Source organism: Arachis duranensis, chromosome 4, assembly GCF_000817695.3.
Source record: "Arachis duranensis cultivar V14167 chromosome 4, aradu.V14167.gnm2.J7QH, whole genome shotgun sequence".
Lineage (NCBI taxonomy): Eukaryota > Viridiplantae > Streptophyta > Magnoliopsida > Fabales > Fabaceae > Arachis > Arachis duranensis.
This window is the reverse complement of record NC_029775.3, coordinates 3,407,093-3,428,913: the sequence shown is the minus strand read 5'-3', so window position 1 is coordinate 3,428,913 and position 21,821 is coordinate 3,407,093. Positions and strand designations below refer to the sequence as shown.

Here is a 21,821-nt window from a genome sequence, read left to right as displayed (position 1 = left end):
TATTATTATTATTAGTTTTATTATTATGATTGTTAGTCATTATAGAATACTGTATAATAGTTATTATTATTTTTTAAGATAATAATAATAGTACTGTTTAATTATTTTTGTTAATTTTTTGAATAAATTATTAACTGATATTATTTAGAATTTAATAATTATCATTTTTTCGTAGGTTATCAGGAATTTATTATCCAAAAAACTTGATCTGTTAGATATCTTTGAGGTAGCTGTAGCGGCACAGATACCTTTAACGATATAGCTGCAGCAGCACTGGCATTAATTGGGTTTCAACATGTTTCGTGAGTAGGCGAAATGAGAGGTCATTCTGGACTACTGAGTGTTTTGGTGGAACGCTGGAGGCTGGAGACTCACACATTTCATCTTTCGGTCGATGAAGTGACGGTGACGCTGGAAGATGTGAGTTATATTCTTGGTCTTCCGATTAATGGGGAGACCGTTACGGGTAGATCAGACAGTAGTCACCAATTTTTGGTGGAGAACTGTATTGCGTATTTTGCTCGGAAGCCCGGTCCGCAAGATCACGTGTTGGGGAAGGTTAATCTTGCATGGGTCCGGCGGTGCAGAGACACCGAGCCGTGTGACACTCACGAGTCTGTTGAGCGGTACGTCCTGGTGCACATTTTCTGTGTGCTCAGAACAGTTATGTTTCCGGATAAGTCGACCACTTCATTGAACTCGAAGTTTCTAGCGCTACTTCAGAATTTTCATCGGATTTTACTATTTTAGCATACAGTTGGGGGGCAGCCAGTCTGGCACACCTATACAGATCGTTGTGTCATGCATCACGATACAACTGCAAAGAGAAGGATGGCCCACTGATACTGCTTTTTGTTTGGGCGTGGGAGCGTATGCCGCTCCTGGCACCTATACCCCACGATCAGCTCGGCGATGTTGGTATTATTATTGTTGTTGTTGTTGTGGTTGTTGATGTTGCAATCATTCTGTTTTTTTTAGGTGGAGTTATTGGCGCCGACATACAAGATATATACGGAGACCTAGTGTGCATTTTAGGCGAGGACTCGACGACATGAAAGTTGACGATGTAAGTTGTCACCATTAATGCCAAATATTTTTATAAGAAAAATAATTTTTCTAATTGGCCTCTTGGTAACTAATGTGCAGTTTATATGACGGCCGTATATGGGAGTGGGGGTTCCGGATGTCCTTGCTGCCCATTTGGTTATGTGCTCCACCTAGTCGCCGTTAGTGTCATTCGAGTGCATAGAATGGAACCCGACAGACTGAGTTAGATGACAATTCGGGATGTAACAGCTTCCACCAGGTCCGGTGTTCGACCTTGGTCGTGATCATTACAAGCGGTTGACAGGAGCACAGAACCATGACTGGGGAGAGATTTACAGTCAATGGGTTAACAGGTGGAGATCTGACCGCTATAACACATTGCAGTTAGGCGAGGAGATTATTGACTTTCATCCTCTCCCAGTGTACCACGAGTGGTACACACAGCAGTTGGCTTTGAGCTCCTCTTCACTGTCGTTATTATCTTCTTCCCAATCTATATCCCCGAGTTCATCAATATTGACCTCCTCGCCAACCGCATCCAGTCCCGACTACTGTTCGAACTACACGTACAACTCTATCACCAGCACGTGAAATTGGGTTTGTTGATAAATATAGAACATCTGCTGCATACTTGTGTCGTCAGTGATGGACATTATTTGAAACTGTATCAACCCACCAAATACTTGTACAGGATTATTGTATAAAATATTGTTCACACTTTTCAAAATGTGACATTGTATGTTATCACAAAGACCATTTTGCAACTCTACAAAATTCATGGTGCATGGAATAGCAAATAAAAAAGGATATTCACAAACAAAAGTCACTCCTTCATGTGTGTTTGGTATAATCTCTCCATTATAATATACTCGCAAATTTGCAACACCTTCTATAATTTCAACCTTACCTAACTCGACTTTTTTGACACAGGAAATTGTAAAAAAAAAAAACTCACAACTCTAACACATACGGAAGAGAGAGGAATGGGAGAAGAAGTGAAGCGAGAGACTCCAAATAAACTCCGAATTGTATATATAGGTGATAATCTGGATTAAAATATTTTTTTTCTCAAAAAAACGCATCCTGCATTTTATACTTTACAAAAAAAAGTTTCTGACACCTAAAAATCGTAAGTTATGTTTTGCGCCCTTCAAAAATAAAATCTGATAGCCCAAAAAATGCAGGTTGCGTTTGTTGTTTTAGAAAAAAAAAAATTTGCCCATCCATAAAACGCAAGATGCGTTTGGGCCAAAAAGAAATTTAAAAAAAATTTAAAAACATTAAATTTTTAAAACGGAAATTACGTTTTATTACTTTTAAAAAATATTGAAATTTATAAAACGTAACTTATGTTTTATTCTATACCATAACAGTGGAATTTCTTTCTATTCTTCTATTTCATTGCACTCCATGATTCTTGTTTCCATATAGAAAAAAATGAGCCATTATTTGTCTATGGACCAATTTCTAGTACTTTTGATTTTTTATATATTTATAAGAGGCTGAATTTTTTAAATATTGCAAGGAGATGTGTGATTTTTTTGATATTTTTCTATAAATGAGTTTAATACTGTTATGGTAAAGAAATTTTTTTTGTCAGAACACATAAAACGATAAAAATGTTTTGTACGTAGTTAAAATATTTTATGGTTAAAGCAAAAACGGCATTGCTGTTTTATATAGAAATAAGTATTAAAAAAAAGTGATAGAAGAGGAAATTGGCTTTATCGTTTTGTAATTGAATAATTTTTTTAATTAAAACATAAAAAACGGTGGTGCCATTTTGTGTTGACATGAATTTTAAAATTGAAAATGATCAAAATAGTGCTGATGTTTTGCAAAAAAAATAAGAATATTGTTGATGTTTTGTACTGGTATGAATAGAAAATAATATAAAATTAACTATAAAAGAAACTTTAATGATATGCTAAAAACATTTTAAGCATAGTAGAAAGTGAGCAACACAAATTCTTTGTCTTTAAATTTTAAGAGAGTTCAGAGCTTTTAACTTTTTAGTAGTTGAAGTTGTTCTGCATTTGTTAAATGAAAAAAGTTATAAATAAATATAATAAGTGTATAAAATGGAGAGTTATGTTAGTTTAATAATATATTTCAGTGGTCAGATTTTGCATGATATACATGACAGTGTGAATTTTTTTGTTAAAAAATTCATGTGTTATTATTGTTCCTCTTTCAATAACATATAAATGACTTAAGAGTATATTTTTTCAGAATGTAGATCATCAAGGTTTAAAGAGAGTGACGAATATTCTATACAGACAACCTGTACTAGTATTTGGTGGTTTTATTTAATTTTAAATAATACATGTGGCTAATAAAATTGGTATGCAAAGAATATTTTTGACCTACCATCAAACTAGAGTACAGACCTCACGTATCAAATTATACGTTTAGTTCGAGAAAATCAAAGATGTTGATTTTCCAAAAATAACCCATTGTCTTTAAATAATAATTAAAGCTAATATATTTTAGTCAAAATTTAACTCAAAAACTTAAATCACTAAAAAATTATAACTAACAAGTATTAAAACAAAACTAAAACTACTAAAACGGGTTGTTTTTAAAAAAATTATATAAAATGAAACTAAAATTAATAAAATTTATGCTGTTTAAAAAAATTAATTAAACTAAAACTAAAATTTAAAAAAATATAACTAACATCCAATTAATACTATATACTAACAACAATTTACTAACACTAACAACTAATACTACTATTATAATTATAACAAAGAAAATATATTCTCTAACTACTCCTAATTAACTAATAACTAATTTTATCTACTAAACAAAAAAATAATTAAAAAAATTATATACCATTTTATTTCTAGAATTTTTAGCTCAAAAAATTAGGATTAACTCTAACTAACTACTAATAGAACATATAAAATATATATTTGTTTCTATGTATGAGGCTGCATTTTCTTTGTTGTTGAGCGAAAAAAAAACCAACTTTCAACTTTTAGATTTGTTTTTTAAGATGGATGGAGCAATAAAAATAGGGATGGAGACACACACAAAAAAAAGAATGAACGAAGAAGAAGAGGAGGATTGGCTTTTTGGTTAATGTGTGGGATGAAAGAAGAAGTTGTCACTTATCGGCCATGCAAGGCAAAACGTTGGTAACGTTTTACACAAAACGTCAATGCTGTTTTCTACTTAATAGCGTCGACGTTTTTGTCGCTAATACTGACGGCTCCCATATTATCATTAATCTCACTTGCTGGACTATTTTGACGGCTAACACCACTCTTGACACAATATTAAAAAAAAGTTCATTTATAAGATGATATTAGATTAGATACGATTAAATAATTGCTCATACATATGTTTGTAAATATGTTTTACACACTGTCTTTATAAAAAATCTACAATAAATAAATTATTTGCTAATTTTTAATTTGCTAATAATATGAACACCAAAAATATTAGCTAATAATATAAACTTTTATATTTATTAGTAAAATGAAGTAGGCAGTTTTACTTTTATAAATGTTTTAGAGTCTTACGTTTGATATTGATTCTCTTCTCTAAACGTTTTTATGAAATAATTTTAAATTTTACTATATTTATTAGGAAAATTCATTTTCTGGGGTCAAAACTCAAAACTCTTTTTTTTTGTCTTTTTGAGGTATTATTGGGCTTTTAATCCATCATTGAAAACTCGGATCCATTTAATACAATGCACGTTTTTATTGGGCTGATCTGCAGGAAGCTAATTACGGGTGTTACTCATCGGTGACACAAGATTTGAGAAGGCAACTAAATTAATATGCCACGTGTCCTGCCTGCCCCCCAGTTTCTGCCATGACCCAATTTTCCGTCCAAGTTCATTTTTTTTATCCGGGAAAATCCGAGTGAAGTCAAAGTTTATCACGTGATTGCCATAATTTCCCAGATTATTTATCCAAATGGGGTTCCATCATTATTATTATTATAAATAATAAGTCACCAAAAAAAAAAGTCACCAAAAAAAATTATTATAAATAATAAACGGCTTGCGTGCAATTTCAGCGTGAGAAAGCAGAAAGCTTTTTGAGGAAGAGTGAATATTGAATGGCAGGGTCAACAGAGTTTCAGGTTCAGAAATCAGAGGAGGAATGGAGGGCCATTCTCTCCCCTGAGCAGTTCAGGATCCTACGCCAGAAAGGAACTGAGTATGAATTCAATTCCCCAACCTTTTCTGTTCTCATTGTTTTGAGTTATTTTAGTGCCATTTCTTAAAATCATTGGTAGTTTTTGGCAAATATATATATAAGTTCCTTTTAAGACATGAAATTGGTTATAAAGTGAGTTGAGTTGAGATCTAAGAATATGTGACTGCAATGGGAACTTGTGCAGATTAAAGGGTACTGGAGAATATAACAAGTTCTATGAAGAAGGGGTTTACAACTGTGCTGGGTGTGCAACTCCTCTTTACAAGTCTTCCACTAAATTTGACTCTGGTTGTGGTTGGCCTGCTTTCTTTGAGGGTTTACCTGGTGCCATCAATCGCTCAGTGAGTTCTTTTTCTTATTCAATATTTGGATTTTCATCTCTTGTTTTTTCCTTTGCCAACATTGATTGAATAAACCACTTTCAGCCGGACCCAGATGGGAGGAGGACTGAGATAACTTGTGCAGCATGTGGTGGCCATTTGGGTCATGTTTTCAAAGGAGAGGGGTTCAAGACACCCACTGATGAACGCCATTGTGTTAATAGTGTTTCTGTTAAGTTTATTCCATCTAATTCTACTGCTTAACCATGATGGCCTATGTATTGAAAATTGAGGCAATAATAAAATCCCTTTCTCTTTCTTTGCAAAATCTATTTATATCCCTTTCTGTTTGTAGCATAAATATGGATTTCTGCAAGACACTGTGCCATATGATCCAAATAAATTAAGAATGGGTTTCGCCAATAAAATCATTTTAGAATAAACTGCAAAGAAAGGATAGTCGATCAATTTCCTTTGTTTGGTGGTCTGCCAATGCAATAGTTTGTTTTCTTGGTGTGGGACAGGACTTGATTGAAAGACAATGTTTCTTAATCATCTAAACCTTGCACCCACCCCATATTGATGCCTATACCATTACTTTAAGATCTTATTGTATAATGTTTATGTGGCCTTCAACTTTGACACCTACACCTAAACTACTTTATTTTACCCCTGATCTTGTATGGTGTCTTATAAACACTCCACTTTCAGATGCAAATTTATGATGAATACAAAATATCAACACGGTTCCCTTGTGTTTGGCCCTTCAACAATTTCTTCAAAACATAGTTACAATCATATCAAATCACCTAAGAACAGCAGAGCAACCAGAATTAAAGCATAATCCTAAGCACTAAATCTAAATCAATAATGCCAAAATGGTTTCTTCTTAATCATCTTTCTGTTATCTTCAAATTAGAATCTACCTTTATAAAGGGATCTCATATGGAGTCCCATTTCCACAAGTTCAATCTCAACCAGTTTCAATTGAAATATTGAATCATTCGTACAAACAAATTCATGAATGACCTTTATTATTGCCAGCTCAAAATTCTCTTACTTGCCTTTGTTTATCTTCTTCTTTTTCTCAAAACATTCCTTCAGAGCTTGAATTTCTGTATGTCAAAAACTCAACAATTTACTTACAATCATTGATTTGCAATATAGGGCTTCTAAAGAAAACAAAATTAAGTAACATTCAACAGAATAACAATGATCTTCGTTGTGGAAAAAAAAAAAGCCTCGTGAAAAAGAATCAAATCATCGAGAAGTGATTGAAATTGAAGAAACATACCTGGCTGGCATTCTTTCCAATTCCTGTTTGTTCGAACAACGCAATCCTGAAATATAATAGACAAAAAACAAGTCGAACGAGTGCGATGGATTCCAATTCGAAGATTGAAGGGTTTAGGGTCTAAGGAAGCTGAGAGTAACACAAGAATTTTCACCTGCATTAAAAGGTAGAGAGTAGAACACTCGTCGAGCTGCTTAACGTTCTCGTCGTCGTCGTCCGCGTCACTTTTGTGAAGCGGAGGCGCCGCCGCAGCCACCGGTTTCGCTCCGCTCGGGTTTAACTGTTGGTGATCCATTCGCGTTTGAAGCTGCAAAAATAAATTAACCCTAATTACTTAATTTCCAAATCCGCATGAGCATGGCTTTGCAAGGGAGGGGAGAAAAAAAAATTTGGACCATTTCTCGATTTGTGCGTGTCATCCTTGCGCAGGGGCCATGCTAATCTTCTCTGTATCGTTCCAATTTTATCGGATGTCCCCGAAGGGACGAGCTTTACTTGCTCGCTTTCCTATATATCCTATCAAAGTAATAAAACGCTATACGATGTGGGACTTTACCGAGTCAGGTGAGAACGAGAAACTGAACATGAAAATGAAGCACGATTAACATCTCCATCGCAGTTTGCATGAGCTCATAAGTCATAATTCAGTTCTTTAACTCAGTTTCAGAGAGGGAGCTGGGACTAAATAGTAAACAATTTTTGTATTTAGGAAATAATTTTTGCATTTTATCCTAAGAAAAAGCTAAGAAATGCAAGCCTAATATAGGGAGCTTTGAGAATCTACTAATATATGCTTTGAAGAGTCAATAATTAATTGGGAATTGACTATACGTCTATACTGGCATATATATTTTTATAGTTTTATTTTATTTTATTTTTTTTCTAAAATTAGATGTGAGACTCCAACCCGAAATTTTTAAATGAAGATAAAAAAACTATGTCATTTGAATTATAATTTATTGGCTAATTTTAGTTTGTTTTTGGTCCTGTTTTTACTATTCTTATAATCATGTCGTTAGAATATTTAACAATTTATAAAATTTTAAGGTTTATTCTTTTATTTTGATTTAATAAAATCTATAAGATTTTTATTTTAATTTCTCTCTTTAATGCTTTAAATGCTGGTGTGATCTTAAAATTCTTTGAGAACAAACTAACACTATTTTCGATAAGTAATAAAATCAAAATTTTTTAAATTTTATTTGACCAGTTAAATGAAAAAAAACTTTAAAAAAATTAAAGAAAAAACAAATATTTATAGAAAAATATTTATGTGAGCAAAATTGTAATTATATGTAAGAGCTAAAATTACATTTACAATCTATCTATGATATTGATATAAAATTATAACCTATGATGCTAACTTAATTATCATAAAAAAAATACACATTCAACTACAGCTTCAATAAAAATAAGAGTAAATAATAAATAAGTTCTGATTTTTTATTTTAAAAATAAATAAACTTTTAATTAATTAAAAATATAAAAATATTTTTTATTTTTTAATATGTGATACATTTAAATTTTTTTAAAAGATTAATTTATTTTTATATATTTTAAACAAAAAATTTAAATATTTTATATTTTAAAATATCAAAAACAATTTTAAATTTTTATATTTTTAATTAATCTAAATTTATTTATTTTGATTATTTTCGAATTAAAAAATATTAAACATCTATTTATCTTTTTCTCTCAAAATAAAGCAGAAAAAATATATTATATATATAAAAGATACAAACATTATTGGATTGTTTTTCCATTCTGATTCTCCGAGGTTCGAAGATCGATCTTACTTACCTTGGTTGTTGGAAAGACTTGCTTTGCATTAGGTATGTCTCTCGATCATCGAATTCTAATCCTATTATATCCTTGATAAGCTTCTTCCCCAGTTCCCACATGTATTGGGGTCCTTCTGAGTTGGAACACTTTTTCTTCAATTTCTTTTATCGTTTTTCTGATCACTGCTTGAATCTCAAGTATTGCTACGCGACTCAATTTATCTGGGTACTTCAAATTTTCTACCTTTTTCAACTGGGGATGCTTAGTTTAACTCTGAGATTGATGAATCAATGTTTCTGAGAAGTGCCTTTTTATTAATTTACTATTAATAATATAAATATATATTCAAGTTTTTTTTTTTTTTTTATCTATCTTAATGTTTCAGGAAGTTACACTTACACATCACAGGTTGCAGGTAGTAATTTTTTCTGTTATTGAATACATGCAATGCATTATAATCCTCTTGTTCGTTTTAACTTCTAACTATGAATTGCTGCAAAGCGTTATAATCCAATGTTGTGAACTTAGTAACTTACTACTCTGAATTTTCCTTGTCAATCTTAATTTTTGCATTAAATTTTGAGTGTAACTTTTTGTTAATGTTCAGTTTTTGGTTCCTTTGATTGGTTTGCAGCTAAATGGCATCATTGGTTGCCAGTCAAATGTCTCCTTCGGTTTCTGTCAAAGAGAAGGGAAGTAGGAATAAGAGAAAGTTCAGAACTGATCCACCTTTAGGGGAACCAAATAACATTGTTCCTTCGCCTCAACATGAAAGCATTAGTTATGAATTCTCTGCCGAAAAATTCGAAACAACAGCAGGTCATGAGGAATCCTCAGTTTTTGACCCGTCCAGTGTTAATCAAGATCATTCTAATGCATTGAAGCTTGAACTTGGATTGTCTAGTCCTGTGGTTTCTTCAGAAGTTGGGATTAGCCAACCCAAGGAGGAGCATGAGGTGGATGAATTGAGTGATGCTGATTGGAGTGATCTCACAGAAGTGCAATTGGAAGAACTTCTCTTGAGCAATTTGGACACCATTTTTAAGAGCGCAATAAAAAAGATTGTTGCAAGTGGATACACCGAAGAAGTTGCTACAAAATCCATCTTAAGGTCTGGCATCTGTTATGGATGTAAAGATACTGTATCGAATATAGTTGATAATACGTTATCATTGCTAAGAAATGGACAAGAGATGGATCCTTCACAAGAGCATGGTTTTGAGGATTTAGTCCAGCTAGAGAAGTACATGTTGGCTGAATTAATTTGTGTGCTTCGGGAGGTTCGACCATTCTTTAGTACTGGGGATGCAATGTGGTGCCTGTTAATTTGTGACATGAATGTTTCACATGCTTGTGCAATGGACACCGACCCTTTAGGTAGTGATAGCATGGTTGATGGTTGTTCTTCTGTTCAACCCGAATCGCAATCAAATATAGAAGCAAAAGGTGCTGAATTGACCCTTCCAAGTCCTTGTAAATCTGCTTCCTCAACTGAGAAATCAGATGTGGCTGGAGATTCTGTTGCAAACAACTCAAAGAATTTTCAAATTCTTGATGAACTCTTGGAGAAAGAGAGCGCTGATGCTGAATGTAGTAATGTTGGAACATCTCAGTCCCCCCTATTAGAAGAAAAGTGTGGTAGTGTTAGGAAGGTAAATTCCACTGGTTCCAAGAGGGATTACATTCTTCAACAGAAGTCATTCCATGTTGAAAAAGGTTGTCGGACACATGGATCTAAAGGGTCTTCAAGAGGAGGAAAGGGAAGTGGTTTGAGTAGTTTAATCTTGGAGAGAAAACTTAAATCCATTTCAGAAGCTACTGCAATAAGCTTAAAGAGTGCATCCTTAAAGATAAGTAAGGCAATGGGAATTGATGTGACCCAAGACAATCTTAATCCTAACCCCATCACAGTGAGCTCTGATTCTACTGATACTGTTTCTTGGTCAACGGATACGTTGTCTCTAATACCTGCAGCAGATACTATACCTACAGTCACTGTCCCAACTGCATTATCTGCCACAGATACCGACCTTTCTCTTTCATTGTGCTCCCAAAGCAAGTCTTCTACAACGCCATTATGTTGCAATAATGAGACTCCTAACGATAGTTGTACAGGGATACTATTTGACAAGTCCCTGGGGCAATGGACACCGCAAGATAGAAAGGATGAGATGATTATGAAGTTGATTCCGAGGGTACAAGAGCTGCAAAATCAGCTTCAAGAATGGACTGAATGGGCGAATCAGAAGGTTATGCAGGCTGCTCGTCGGCTGAGTAAGGACAAGGCTGAGCTCAAGACACTAAGGCAAGAGAAAGACGAAGTTGAACTTCTAAAAAAAGAGAAGCAAACTCTTGAGGAAAACACCATGAAGAAGCTTTCTGAGATGGAAAATGCCTTGCGCAAAGCAAGCAGGCAGGTAGAACGAGCTAATGCTGCTGTCCGGAAGCTTGAGGTGGAGAATGCTATGCTGAGGCGAGAGATGGAGGCTGCTAAGTTACGTGCGGCAGAATCGGCCACAAGCTGTCAAGAGATCTCAAGGAGGGAAAAGAAGACTCAAATAAAGTTTCAGTCACGGGAGAAGCAGAAATCTTTATTTCAGGAAGAGCTAATGACGGTAAAGTGCAAATTAGCCCAACTACAGCAGGTTTTGGAGCAAGCTAAAGTACAACAAGAGCAAGCTGAGGTATATACTATTTCGAAATTGTTGTTACTGAGTTGCTAAAGGAGGTAGAAATGGTTTGAAACACACTGAATGTTAGTTATCAAGCTTTGATGTGGCAATAAAATTTGATGACCTTGAATCTAAAGAAATGCATAGCCTCCACCATGGTATGAATGTTCATATGATGAACTGTGATAGCAGAGAAAAAGACTTACAATAACTCCTGATGAATCATTTTCTGCCCCTTGCATCTTTCTTGTTTCATTTAAATTTTGAGGGTTCCATTTCCATACTCTCTCTGCCCTTTTCACGAGAAAATTGATACTATAACTGATGTTAAAATGAATTGAATTGTGAGAGTACTTTTGCACTACTTGCATTGTTACTTGGCTTCTTCTCATTATAATGGAAAAATACCACAGGCTAGATGGGAGCAGGCAGCAAAGGCAAAAGATGAACTTCTCCTTCAGGCAAGTTCTATAAGAAAGGAAAGAGAGCAAATTGAAGAGTCCACAAAATCCAAGGAAGAGATGATCAAATCAAAAGCAGAAATAGATTTGCAAAGGAACAGTGATGATATCCAAAAGCTCGAAAAAGAAATCGCGCAAATGAGGCTAAAGACTGACTCTTTCAAAATTGCTGCACTGAGAAAGGGAATCGATGGAAGCCACAACGGCGGCTATACAGACATGAAAAACAGCACTTATATGGAAGAATCAAAGAGTTCTTGTATCTCAGAACTGGTTACTAGTTTAAGTGACTACTCCTTGATGGTTGGTGTGAAACGAGAGAGGGAATGTGTGATGTGCCTTTCCGAGGAGATGTCGGTCGTGTTCCTCCCCTGTGCTCATCAGGTGGTTTGCACTACATGCAATGAACTGCATGAGAAACAGGGTATGCAAGATTGCCCTTCTTGCCGGAGTCCCATTCACCGGCGAATTTCTGTTCGTTATGCTCATACTTAATTTATTTGCTTAAGTGGGTTGAGAGTTTTAAATAATGTCAGTGAGACTCACTTGCATAGAATAATGCATTTGAATCATGCAGATTTGTTTGATGTATACATTAATTTATTTTCATTGTCAATGTTGATCATAGAGGTAAGTAACACTCTTGTAATATTTTCCAAGCCATAATTTTGGAATTACAGTCAGCAAGCAAAATACACCATTTTTCTTTCTGTAAACAAAAATCACAATTTTATATTTTACACACCAGACACCACCAAACAACAGTACATATGAATTGAGGCTGCAAAAGGAATTTTCATAGTTCTTTATAATTTGTTTTAAATACTGATATTATATGCTAAAAAGTACTAGACAAGAGGAATAAGAGATTAATTTTCATGGAGCTGTGAACTGGTTTTGACTAGGTTAATGAATTCTAATTGATTACCAAATCTTGGAGGTTGTTTGTGCTGTTTTGATGCTAGGGGTGGAAAGATCTTTTTCTTGTTAAGCTGGTTATGCTTTTGAAAACCAACTAGGTTAGTTTTCAAAGTAGTTACAATGATATAACCAAAGAAGAGTCTTATATTATAGTTAGGAGAGAGAATTTACTTGAATTTATGTAAACAAAACTGAACATGAGTGATTATGATATTCCTAAAACATATATCAAAGTGTATTTTAGTAACATATAACTATTTCTCATACCTCATACAAAATCCACAAAAAGTAACAGAAAGATACCAGTACAAATTCAAACTAAAGTACTAAAGTTCTAACTACCCTAACTTATCCACTTAATTGAATAATAGTAATGTGGAGTTTCTGAACGTTGATTTTCATCAATGTAAATGAATTTCCTACCCTTAAGCATAGCCTTAGTAAGGAACCATTATTATTTATTAGGTGAAATGTATCATGAATGTTACTACTGTAACCACCATCAGTGACAAGGATTTGAGGTTAAAACCTCTTTTATTTTACTGCTCTTGTACAGTTGTACTATCAAACTCATTATATTTTTATTATTTGTGATTCTTAAAGGGCTGGCCATGGTTTCTGACACTATTTTTTCTTTGTATGCATTGCAACTTGTATATATTTTATTATATGTTATTATCAATATATCATTTGTAAAGTGTTTTATTAAGTTTTCCTGTTAAAACAGCTAATTGAATTATGATTTTGTCTAACTGTCACTCACTTTCTTTACCTATATTATTGACTTGATCTTGTTCAGTGAAAATGAATCTCAGATTCATGAACTTTCTTTGAGTTGGATAGAGTAACTAAATCCAAATAAAATATAGCACAGCACACTGCATATGCAAATTTTTAAGAGACAGGCAAAGATGGTTCAACAATATGGTAAGGAATAATTTCATATATTGTAAAAAATAAAGTTGATAGTTAAAAAACCGTTAGATGATAATTTAGTCAAATATGTCAAATCATCTAACGGTTTTCAACTATTAACTTCACATGAAGACAACTGCATGTGACTCTCAACTTTATGTTAGTATTTGAAATATGAATACCTTTGTAAATCTTCAAAAATATTAGAAAAAAATGTATAATCTAAAGCTTTATTTGTTTTAAAAATTATAAGCAGGATCCAATGATTACATAATAACTCAGATACCATGTAAAGAAGAAAGTGTGATTTTCTTCCAAGACTAAAATAGAAGAATCATTACAACTAAACTATAGCTTTCTACAGGGAGCAAGATCTCAGCTCTCAACATATTTAAATCAGAATCAATCAGGCTATGGAGTCAGAAATGACTGCAAATCACGGGATACAACACAAACACCAAGAAGAAACAATGATGATTAAGAATCCATTAGTTGACCCTACTTAAAAAGAAGTCTTATTTATTTTACTAACAATTTTATGATTGATTGTGTAATTATTAATATAACAACTGGAGTTTTGTTTGCCACTGCCAATCGTAGCAGTTGGATTTTGTTGTCTTGTGTTGAAAAAAGGAAGCTCAACAACATGGCTACCATTGTCAACTCTTCTGACTTTTATCCACCATATCCCTCGTGGAGTAGTTAGAAGCTAGGACCTACTTTTGTCTCCATTTATTCCAATATATTGAAGTGTGTTTAGGATGAAACCAAATACTTATGCAGATTGCAGCATTCTTTTTTAGCAATTAACTAAGGAACTAGTTTTCTTGTGTTGCAAGATGCTGAGTGTGATTCGAGGAAAACTCGGCCGGCTTTGTTCCAAGATATGGTGGACTCTATGGAAGCGTCCGAGGTCTAAAGTTGTTATCAGAAGATTCAGGAAACTGAGCTGCAAGAGTCAATCAAGAGCAGAACTTTGGAAGTGTGACAAGAAAGCTACAATACACTCAAATGGTGGCGAAGCTGGAAGGCCGATTCGTGTGGCGACATTCAATGTTGCCATGTTTTCTCTTGCTCCTGCAGTCTCAGAATTGGATCATGGACAAGGAGGATCCAACAGGAAGAATTCCAAAATGGTTGAATTTCCAAAGAGTATACTAAAGCAATCTCCATTGCATTGTGATAGCAAGATTGTTCCAAGATCAAACTTGAAGGTTTCAATTAATCTTCCTGATAATGAGATCTCATTGGCAAACAGTAGATTGCTTGCATCAATGAGGGAAAAAGAAGGGACAAGCGTTCCTGCTCGCTCCCCGGTGTGCTTTCCTTTCCTTATGAATCAGTATGAGGGCATTGACAAGTTGACAAGCAGCAGAAGCATTCTAGAAGTTCTCCAGGAGATCGACGCGGATGTGGTGGCACTGCAGGATGTGAAGGCTGAGGAAGAGAAAGGGATGAGGCCTCTCTCTGATTTGGCAGGTGCCTTGGGGATGAAGTATGTGTTTGCTGAGAGTTGGGCACCAGAATTTGGAAATGCCATCTTATCCAAATGGCCTATTAAGAGGTGCAGAGTTCAGAAGATTGCTGATGATGAAGATTTCAGGTTCTCTTTTCTTCCCTTTAAGTTTTAACCTCATACTCATAAATCTTGTATCATTATTGATTTTCAATTGGTTAGGAATGTGTTGAAGGCCACAATTGATGTGCCATGGGCAGGGGAAATCAATTTCCACTCTACTCAACTTGATCATTTGGATGAGACTTGGAGAATGAAGCAAGTCCATGCCATAATCCATTCCAATGACCCTCCTCACATCTTGGCAGGAGGTCTCAATTCTCTTTGTGGAGCTGATTACTCGTCTGAGCGATGGAATGATATTGTTAAGGTAAGCTGTTATGAAAAAATCATTGAAATAATTGCTTTCTGTATCGAATACTTTTCCTCAAGCAAGAGCCTCTTTTTCTGATGCAGTACTATGAGAAGCTAGGAAAGCCAAGACCAAAGACAGATGTGATGAACTTGATGAAGTCAAAAGACTATGTTGATGCAAAGGACTATGCAGGCGAATGCGAACCCATCGTCATCATCGCCAAAGGCCAAAGTACTACTAATCTACTCTCTAAGTTATGATTCTCAAAATTCTAGACAAAAAAAAGTTGAATGGTTTTTTGACACAGATGTGCAGGGGACATGTAAGTATGGAACAAGGGTGGATTACATTTTGGCTTCGCCTAATTCGCCATACAAATATGTTCCAGGTTCATACTCAGTGATTTCTTCAAAGGGAACTTCTGATCACCACATTGTGAAGGTGGACATTGTGAAAATGAACACTTTTGCTCACAGACAATGCAAGAAGCTAAAGAATAAGGTTGTGAGAATAAGAACACCGCCTTGTTCTGCTTCTGCAACTGATGTATGCAAATCAGCACCATCATACTTGATTGAAACCAAGCCACAAATTTGATATAACATTCTGCTATGGGATGCTTACTATAATTTTAAATTAAAGCAGTATCTTGTAACCAATGGTGAAAACTCACGTGCACTTAACTTTATGTGAAATTGATAGTCAAGAATCGTTAAATGATAATTTAATCAAATCTGTTAACTCATCTAATAATTTTTAACTATCAACTTCACATGAAGACAACTGCACGTGAATTTTCACTTTAATATAATGTGTCCATACATGTTGACAAATCATTGCAAAAAGGTAGTTCAAAAGAAAAGAATCATCAAGTATTTGTAAAAGGCGATGTTAATGTTTGAAGGTGAATTATATGGTAAAAATGTAAGTTTACAGATCTTCTTTTTTTTCATAGAATGAAAGAGAAATTGAAAAAGGTAAGACCCACACTTTGAATAACAATAAAATAATCAAAAATAACTATAAAAAAATTATTTTCTTTTTCTATACCACTTCAATTTGTATAGTAGAGTGACCCATGTTTGAATTGGTGGCAATGATGCACTTATATTTGTTGCTTCAACAATCATCCCACAAACCTAATTCTTGAAGGGACTTCTCTCTTACATGGAGAAGCTACGTAATCCAATCATGACTGCTGGTAAATTATTGAAATGAATAAATTGATGCAATAAATAATAGCACTAAAATTCAATTTAAATATACAAATTTGTAGTTATGTGTGTTATTCTATCTTAAAAGTAATATGACTATGAAGTCAATAATTAATCAACTGTTGATAGAAAACCAATATTAAACTTTTCTCTTATTTAAGTATGTGCATGAAATATTATGTCTATATATTAGGGTAGTATTTTATGGCTCTAATATGTAGTTTATAATTTAATTTTTAATAATTAACTTCACACTTTTAAAAACTTGTAATCAGATTTCTATGTTATGAATTGTTTTCAATCAAATCCATGTTTAAAAATTTCTAATCAAATTCTTATACTTTACAAATAAGTTTTATTTAGATTATTATTATTTTTTTAAATGAATTAGCTGTTACGTCATATATAAATCCCCATAAAAAAAGATCCGCACAATATAGCAATTTAGTAACAATTTTTTTAAAAATAAAGTTGATTATTAGAGATATGTTAAATTTTTATGCAGTGCAAATACTTGATTACTAAAATTTAAACAATAAAACATATCTAAGTAAAACTTGAATAACATAGAATAATAATGGTTTAATTATTCTATTAGTTTCTATAGTTTTATTAAATTTATAATTAAATTTTTGTATTTTTTTTAATTGTGTTCTTATATTACTTTTAATTTTATAATTAAATTTTTTATGTTAAAAATATTAAAATTAATAGAATATTTTTTAAAAAAAATATATGATAAAAATTCTAATGAAGTTTTTAATTGTGGATACTTTTAATTTGTGGATAAATATTTAGTTAAGTATAATATTTTTTATACTACGAAATACTTAATTTCAAAATTAAAAATAATGTAAGTATTCAATTAAAAAAAAGAGATTTAATTATAAATTTAATAAAATCATAGGACTAACAAAATAAATAAATCAATAATAATTAAATCACATAAATAGTTTGGTCAAGACTTATATACTGTTATTTTTATGTGAAATTGATATATAGTTAAAAATTATTAGATAACAATTTAGTCAAATATGTTAAATTATTCTAAAAAAAATTGTAATCCTGATCTGATCAATAATAAAAGCAAAAAGAGAGAAAATGAGGTTCAGAGCAATTAGAGAAAAAGTTTCATTTCTCACGAGATGCAAAAAAACAGAAAAATAAAGGAAGCTACTTACAGCTATAGCCTATAACTACCTATTTATAACACTACCTAGTTAACTAATAATTTATTCTAATAACTAGCTAATTTAGAGTACTAATAATGTGCTCACCATAGTTAATTGTAACAATTCAATTTTATGTCCATTATTCTTTTCTCAAATTGTAGCTAATTACTACAGAATCTTCGTTATCTTCCCTTAGAACTACTTTAATTACCACATCTCTTAAATACTGTTTAGATATTTAAAATTTTCGATTAATAATTTCATATGAAATACTTTAATTACCACATCTCTTAAATACTGTTCAGATATTTAAAATTTTCAATTAATAATTTGATAATTACATCAAAGTTTTCTCCAAATAATTTAGAGAATATATATATTAGACAAACTCGTACTACGTACTTATTCCTTCACACCCAAATCTGTAGAAATAATGCAGTTAAGATGTCGCAATTGATATGTTATTGCAGATAGAAAGTCCCTATTTATTTGAATAGAAAAAGATAAATATTGTCTCATCGATCTTAACTAAGAGACATATGTTTAAGATGTAGATTGTTCATTCCTATCCGAAATTACTACAATTGTTTCTTTATTAGAGAGGTCTATGAATATTATTAGGATAACTTCATTCAGGCCGCATTTAATTTTTAGGTAATAACTAGTGTATGTTCCCGTATTTTGTACATAAAAATTTTATTAAAAAATTAAATAATATATATAGTAATTATTATTATAAATATTTTATAAAGTTATAATTAAAATTAAAATTTTAAAATTTTTATTATTAAAATATTAAAATAATTAATATTTATCTTAATCAATTTGAGTTTGTTAAGTGATCATCTCACTCGTCCGCATAAACAATTCTTAAGAGTTAGAATCTCGCCTTATGTATATAGCAATCCATTGGCTAGCGATAAACTCTTAATAAAAGGAGTATCAATACGTGGTTAGACTTGGCAGGAGTTTTCGAATATGCAGGTACCCGACCTGTCCATACCCGAATGAAAAGGGTAATAACTTGACCTGAATCGGTAATTATCATTTTTATTGTATTTAATATTTAGTGAAATTAAAAGATGGACTAATTTGTAAGAAGAAATATTATTTTGTAATTTATACAGAAAAATATTAAGGTTAGCAATTTTTGTGATTTGTAATTATTAAATAATCATCAATAATAATTTTAATGGTGTGAAATTTCATCAAATGACTTACTTCTCTTTGCTGATTACATACACTGACCAGAATTTAATAAAGTTGTTGACCCTAAACTTTTTCATTTATAAAAAATACAAAAGAATAGATAATATGCATGTATATATACCAAAATACAAACATCTCAATCCTCTTTGTACCATGTACATACATATGTATTGTACAAATTAAACAATAAAACTCAATTGTACAAATTAAATAATAAAATTTAGGTGCAGTGAATTTTACGTGAAGTTAATAATTGAAAATTGTTAAATAAAAATTTAGTCAAATCAATCAAATCATTTAACGTCTCTTAATTATTAACTTCACGTGAAGTCAGGCATCTGAGTTTCCACCTTAATACGAATTAGATCCCATATACATACATACAAACGACGATGAATTAACCAAAACAAAGCAAGCTAACATCAATAATTAACCAATTAAGGAAATAACTCTAAAATTCGTTAACTGAAGATACGTTTATATTTGAATAATAATTACCCTAAACATAACATAAATATCTTATTAATTATTAATTAGGCCTTGGAATTTTTATTAGTAACGTCATTAGGGTCCTCGCTGGTAGGGTACCCTATACCATGGCGGTTATCAGGGAACATAACAAACACAGCACTCGTAACCGCTCCAATCACCGGCGGCAGAACCTGCACCAGAACCTTCTCCGACGACTCAAAGCCAGGGTAGAAACAACGCACCGTGTTCGTATCAAGCAAACCCAAGATGGCGAAAATAATCAGCGACGAAAAAGCGTGGACGAAATCACCCACCCTAAGCTTGTATTTTGACATGTCAACGCCGTCGGAGGCCGGAGAAGGCCAGAGACCTTTGGGCGTGACGAGAGCGTAGTGGCGAAGACCGTCGGAGCCGGCGTAGCTGTCGGTGAAAGAAGCAAAGACGCAGTTGAAGGCGCAGATTACGAGGAGAGCGGCGGTGAGGTACTTGTTGAGCGTGGTGCAATGGCCGCTGTTGGTTACGACGGGGATCAAGAACTGGAACATGAACACCGTCCCTGTTGGCAGCAGCTTTATCAGGTTTCCAAGACTATTCAATGCCTTGGTTGACATGCTGCTGTTATTACTCATGCTTTTTGTAATTCTGTTAAGAGTCAGTTACAGCTTACAACCACTTACTTGGAGTTTGTGATGATTCTGTTTTGGTCATTTATAGAACGTTATTCGGGATGGAGAGAGTGTTAATTAGTTGCTTCTACGCATAATTTGATGGTAGAGTGGAGCGTTTATGTTATCTTCCCTTGCTTCTACTCGAGGCTCTTAAATTTGAAGTCGATAATTTAACAATATATTTTATCTTATATTTTTAAATAATAATAATTAATTAATAATTAAAAATAATAAATTATGATAATTTTTTAATATTTTTTCAAAAAACTATATACGTATGTACCAAACCGATTCATGCGTAGTTGACAAAACAAGAATGAGATGTTAAGATATGTACTAGCTAGGAACTAATTATAGTATTATACAGTGATTAGCAGGTTGGCCACGCTATTTCTTTCCTAGTTCAATGATGATAAACTAACTAACTCCCTCCTTAAACATTAACTAGTAGTATGTAGTTCTTTGTGTATTTTAATTTGAGCAGCCCTAATAATAGTAGTTTATGGAGAAATAAGAATAATATCCTTAATTGTTTATGATAGGCGTGCTTTGTATATATACACACATGCATGAAGCGTATGCATTATGCATATATACGAATACGATCGATTTTTATTTATTTATTACTTTGGGGAGTTTTCATTTGCCTTTGTTATACTTTCATGAAATTACATATAGGGAGTCAATAGAATATTTGTACAATGTGTAAAATAACCATCTGAGTATTAGAAATAATAAATATCTCATGTCATAAAACTACTCATCTCAAAAGTTTAAGATGATTTTGGGGTTTACTAAGGATCGAACTCGATCTAGAATTCTGATATCATGTTATGAAACCACTCATCCCAAAAGTTTAAGTTGATAGAAAAAAGTAACACTAATAATTTATCTCAAATACTGAATCGAATATCTCTAACCCTCAATTGTACACATAGTACAAATATTCCATTGACTCCTTGTACTTCCTCATAACGATATTCATAACTATGTCATTTGAATACCAATATTAATAGTCGAGAGTGATATTTATTTTGGATAAAGTATTGTTTGAATATTTAATATTTGCGTTAAACAATTAAAAAAGTTGCTTTTCTAATTTTATACATTAAAAATCCGAATCAGCATTCAGATATACATACATATCCTTTTAAAGATCATATGATCCAATGTTTAGTACCAGTTAAGAAAATTAAATTTAATATCTAATGTTTTGTTGTCTAATCTTGTTATTTTCATGCTTACGTTTGATAATGATTATCTAAAATTTACAAAGCCAATTATATATATATACCATGGATATATAATATGATTGATTTTATTTGTTTTTGTTTCTTGTGAGAGGGGTTTTAGTTGTTTTTGGAAAGTTAAGTTCCGGCTTAAATTGAACAAGAAATTAAAACATATCTTAGGTCATTTATTAATTGCTTGACGCTATATGATATACACGACCAATAAGATGATGCATCATCATTTAAATTATGAATACAAGGCTGGGTTTGTTTAAAAAAACATGACATGAAATAGAAGTATAAAAACATAAAATTGTATTTAATAGAAGAGATATAAATAAAAATAATATAATTTAAAGACACTAAATTAATATATTTTATATTTATCTTGATA

The 21,821-nt window shown here is 32.5% G+C and overlaps 5 protein-coding genes and 1 non-coding gene across 8 annotated transcripts; 3 read left to right on the top strand and 3 right to left on the bottom strand.

Moving 5' to 3' along the window:
- The first annotated feature begins 5,039 nt into the window (after positions 1-5,039).
- Positions 5,040-5,873, top strand: LOC107482691 (peptide methionine sulfoxide reductase B5). Its single transcript, XM_016103228.3, has 3 exons — positions 5,040-5,225; positions 5,410-5,566; positions 5,651-5,873. Exons 1-3 carry the CDS (start codon positions 5,125-5,127, stop codon positions 5,807-5,809), a joined length of 417 nt encoding a protein of 138 aa, XP_015958714.1. The 5' UTR covers positions 5,040-5,124; the 3' UTR covers positions 5,810-5,873.
- A 360-nt stretch (positions 5,874-6,233) lies between these two features.
- Positions 6,234-7,558, bottom strand: LOC107482692 (uncharacterized). Of its 2 annotated transcripts, none has more exons than XM_052260768.1 (4): positions 7,396-7,558; positions 6,994-7,146; positions 6,840-6,885; positions 6,234-6,660 (listed from the first exon to the last, which is right to left on the bottom strand). In XM_052260768.1, the coding sequence occupies exons 1-4, from the start codon at positions 7,423-7,425 to the stop codon at positions 6,602-6,604; spliced, it is 288 nt and encodes a 95-aa protein (XP_052116728.1). In that variant the 5' UTR covers positions 7,426-7,558; the 3' UTR covers positions 6,234-6,601. The 2 variants fall into 2 exon arrangements, with proteins under 2 accessions (XP_052116728.1, XP_015958716.1); XM_016103230.3 differs by having other exon boundaries at positions 7,235-7,547.
- Positions 7,223-7,325, bottom strand: LOC127746948 (U6 spliceosomal RNA). Its single transcript, XR_008008753.1, has one exon. It is a non-coding gene; the product is annotated as a U6 spliceosomal RNA (small nuclear RNA).
- A 1,044-nt stretch (positions 7,559-8,602) lies between the features above and the next one.
- LOC107482694 (putative E3 ubiquitin-protein ligase RF298) lies at positions 8,603-12,449 on the top strand. Of its 2 annotated transcripts, XM_016103231.3 has the most exons (4): positions 8,609-8,671; positions 9,007-9,036; positions 9,256-11,305; positions 11,707-12,449. In XM_016103231.3, the coding sequence occupies exons 3-4, from the start codon at positions 9,260-9,262 to the stop codon at positions 12,247-12,249; spliced, it is 2,589 nt and encodes an 862-aa protein (XP_015958717.1). In that variant the 5' UTR covers positions 8,609-8,671; positions 9,007-9,036; positions 9,256-9,259; the 3' UTR covers positions 12,250-12,449. The 2 variants fall into 2 exon arrangements, with proteins under 2 accessions (XP_015958718.1, XP_015958717.1); XM_016103232.3 differs by lacking the exon at positions 9,007-9,036 and having other exon boundaries at positions 8,603-8,671.
- Positions 12,450-14,357: 1,908 nt separating this feature from the next.
- On the top strand, positions 14,358-16,073 carry LOC107482695 (uncharacterized). The gene is made up of 4 exons (XM_016103234.3): positions 14,358-15,193; positions 15,269-15,476; positions 15,563-15,692; positions 15,769-16,073. Exons 1-4 carry the CDS (start codon positions 14,430-14,432, stop codon positions 16,056-16,058), a joined length of 1,392 nt encoding a protein of 463 aa, XP_015958720.1. The 5' UTR covers positions 14,358-14,429; the 3' UTR covers positions 16,059-16,073.
- Positions 16,074-19,349: 3,276 nt separating this feature from the next.
- On the bottom strand, positions 19,350-20,299 carry LOC107482696 (protein DMP2). Its single transcript, XM_016103235.3, has one exon. It carries the CDS (start codon positions 20,154-20,156, stop codon positions 19,590-19,592), a length of 567 nt encoding a protein of 188 aa, XP_015958721.1. The 5' UTR covers positions 20,157-20,299; the 3' UTR covers positions 19,350-19,589.
- Between the last annotated feature and the right edge of the window lie 1,522 nt (positions 20,300-21,821).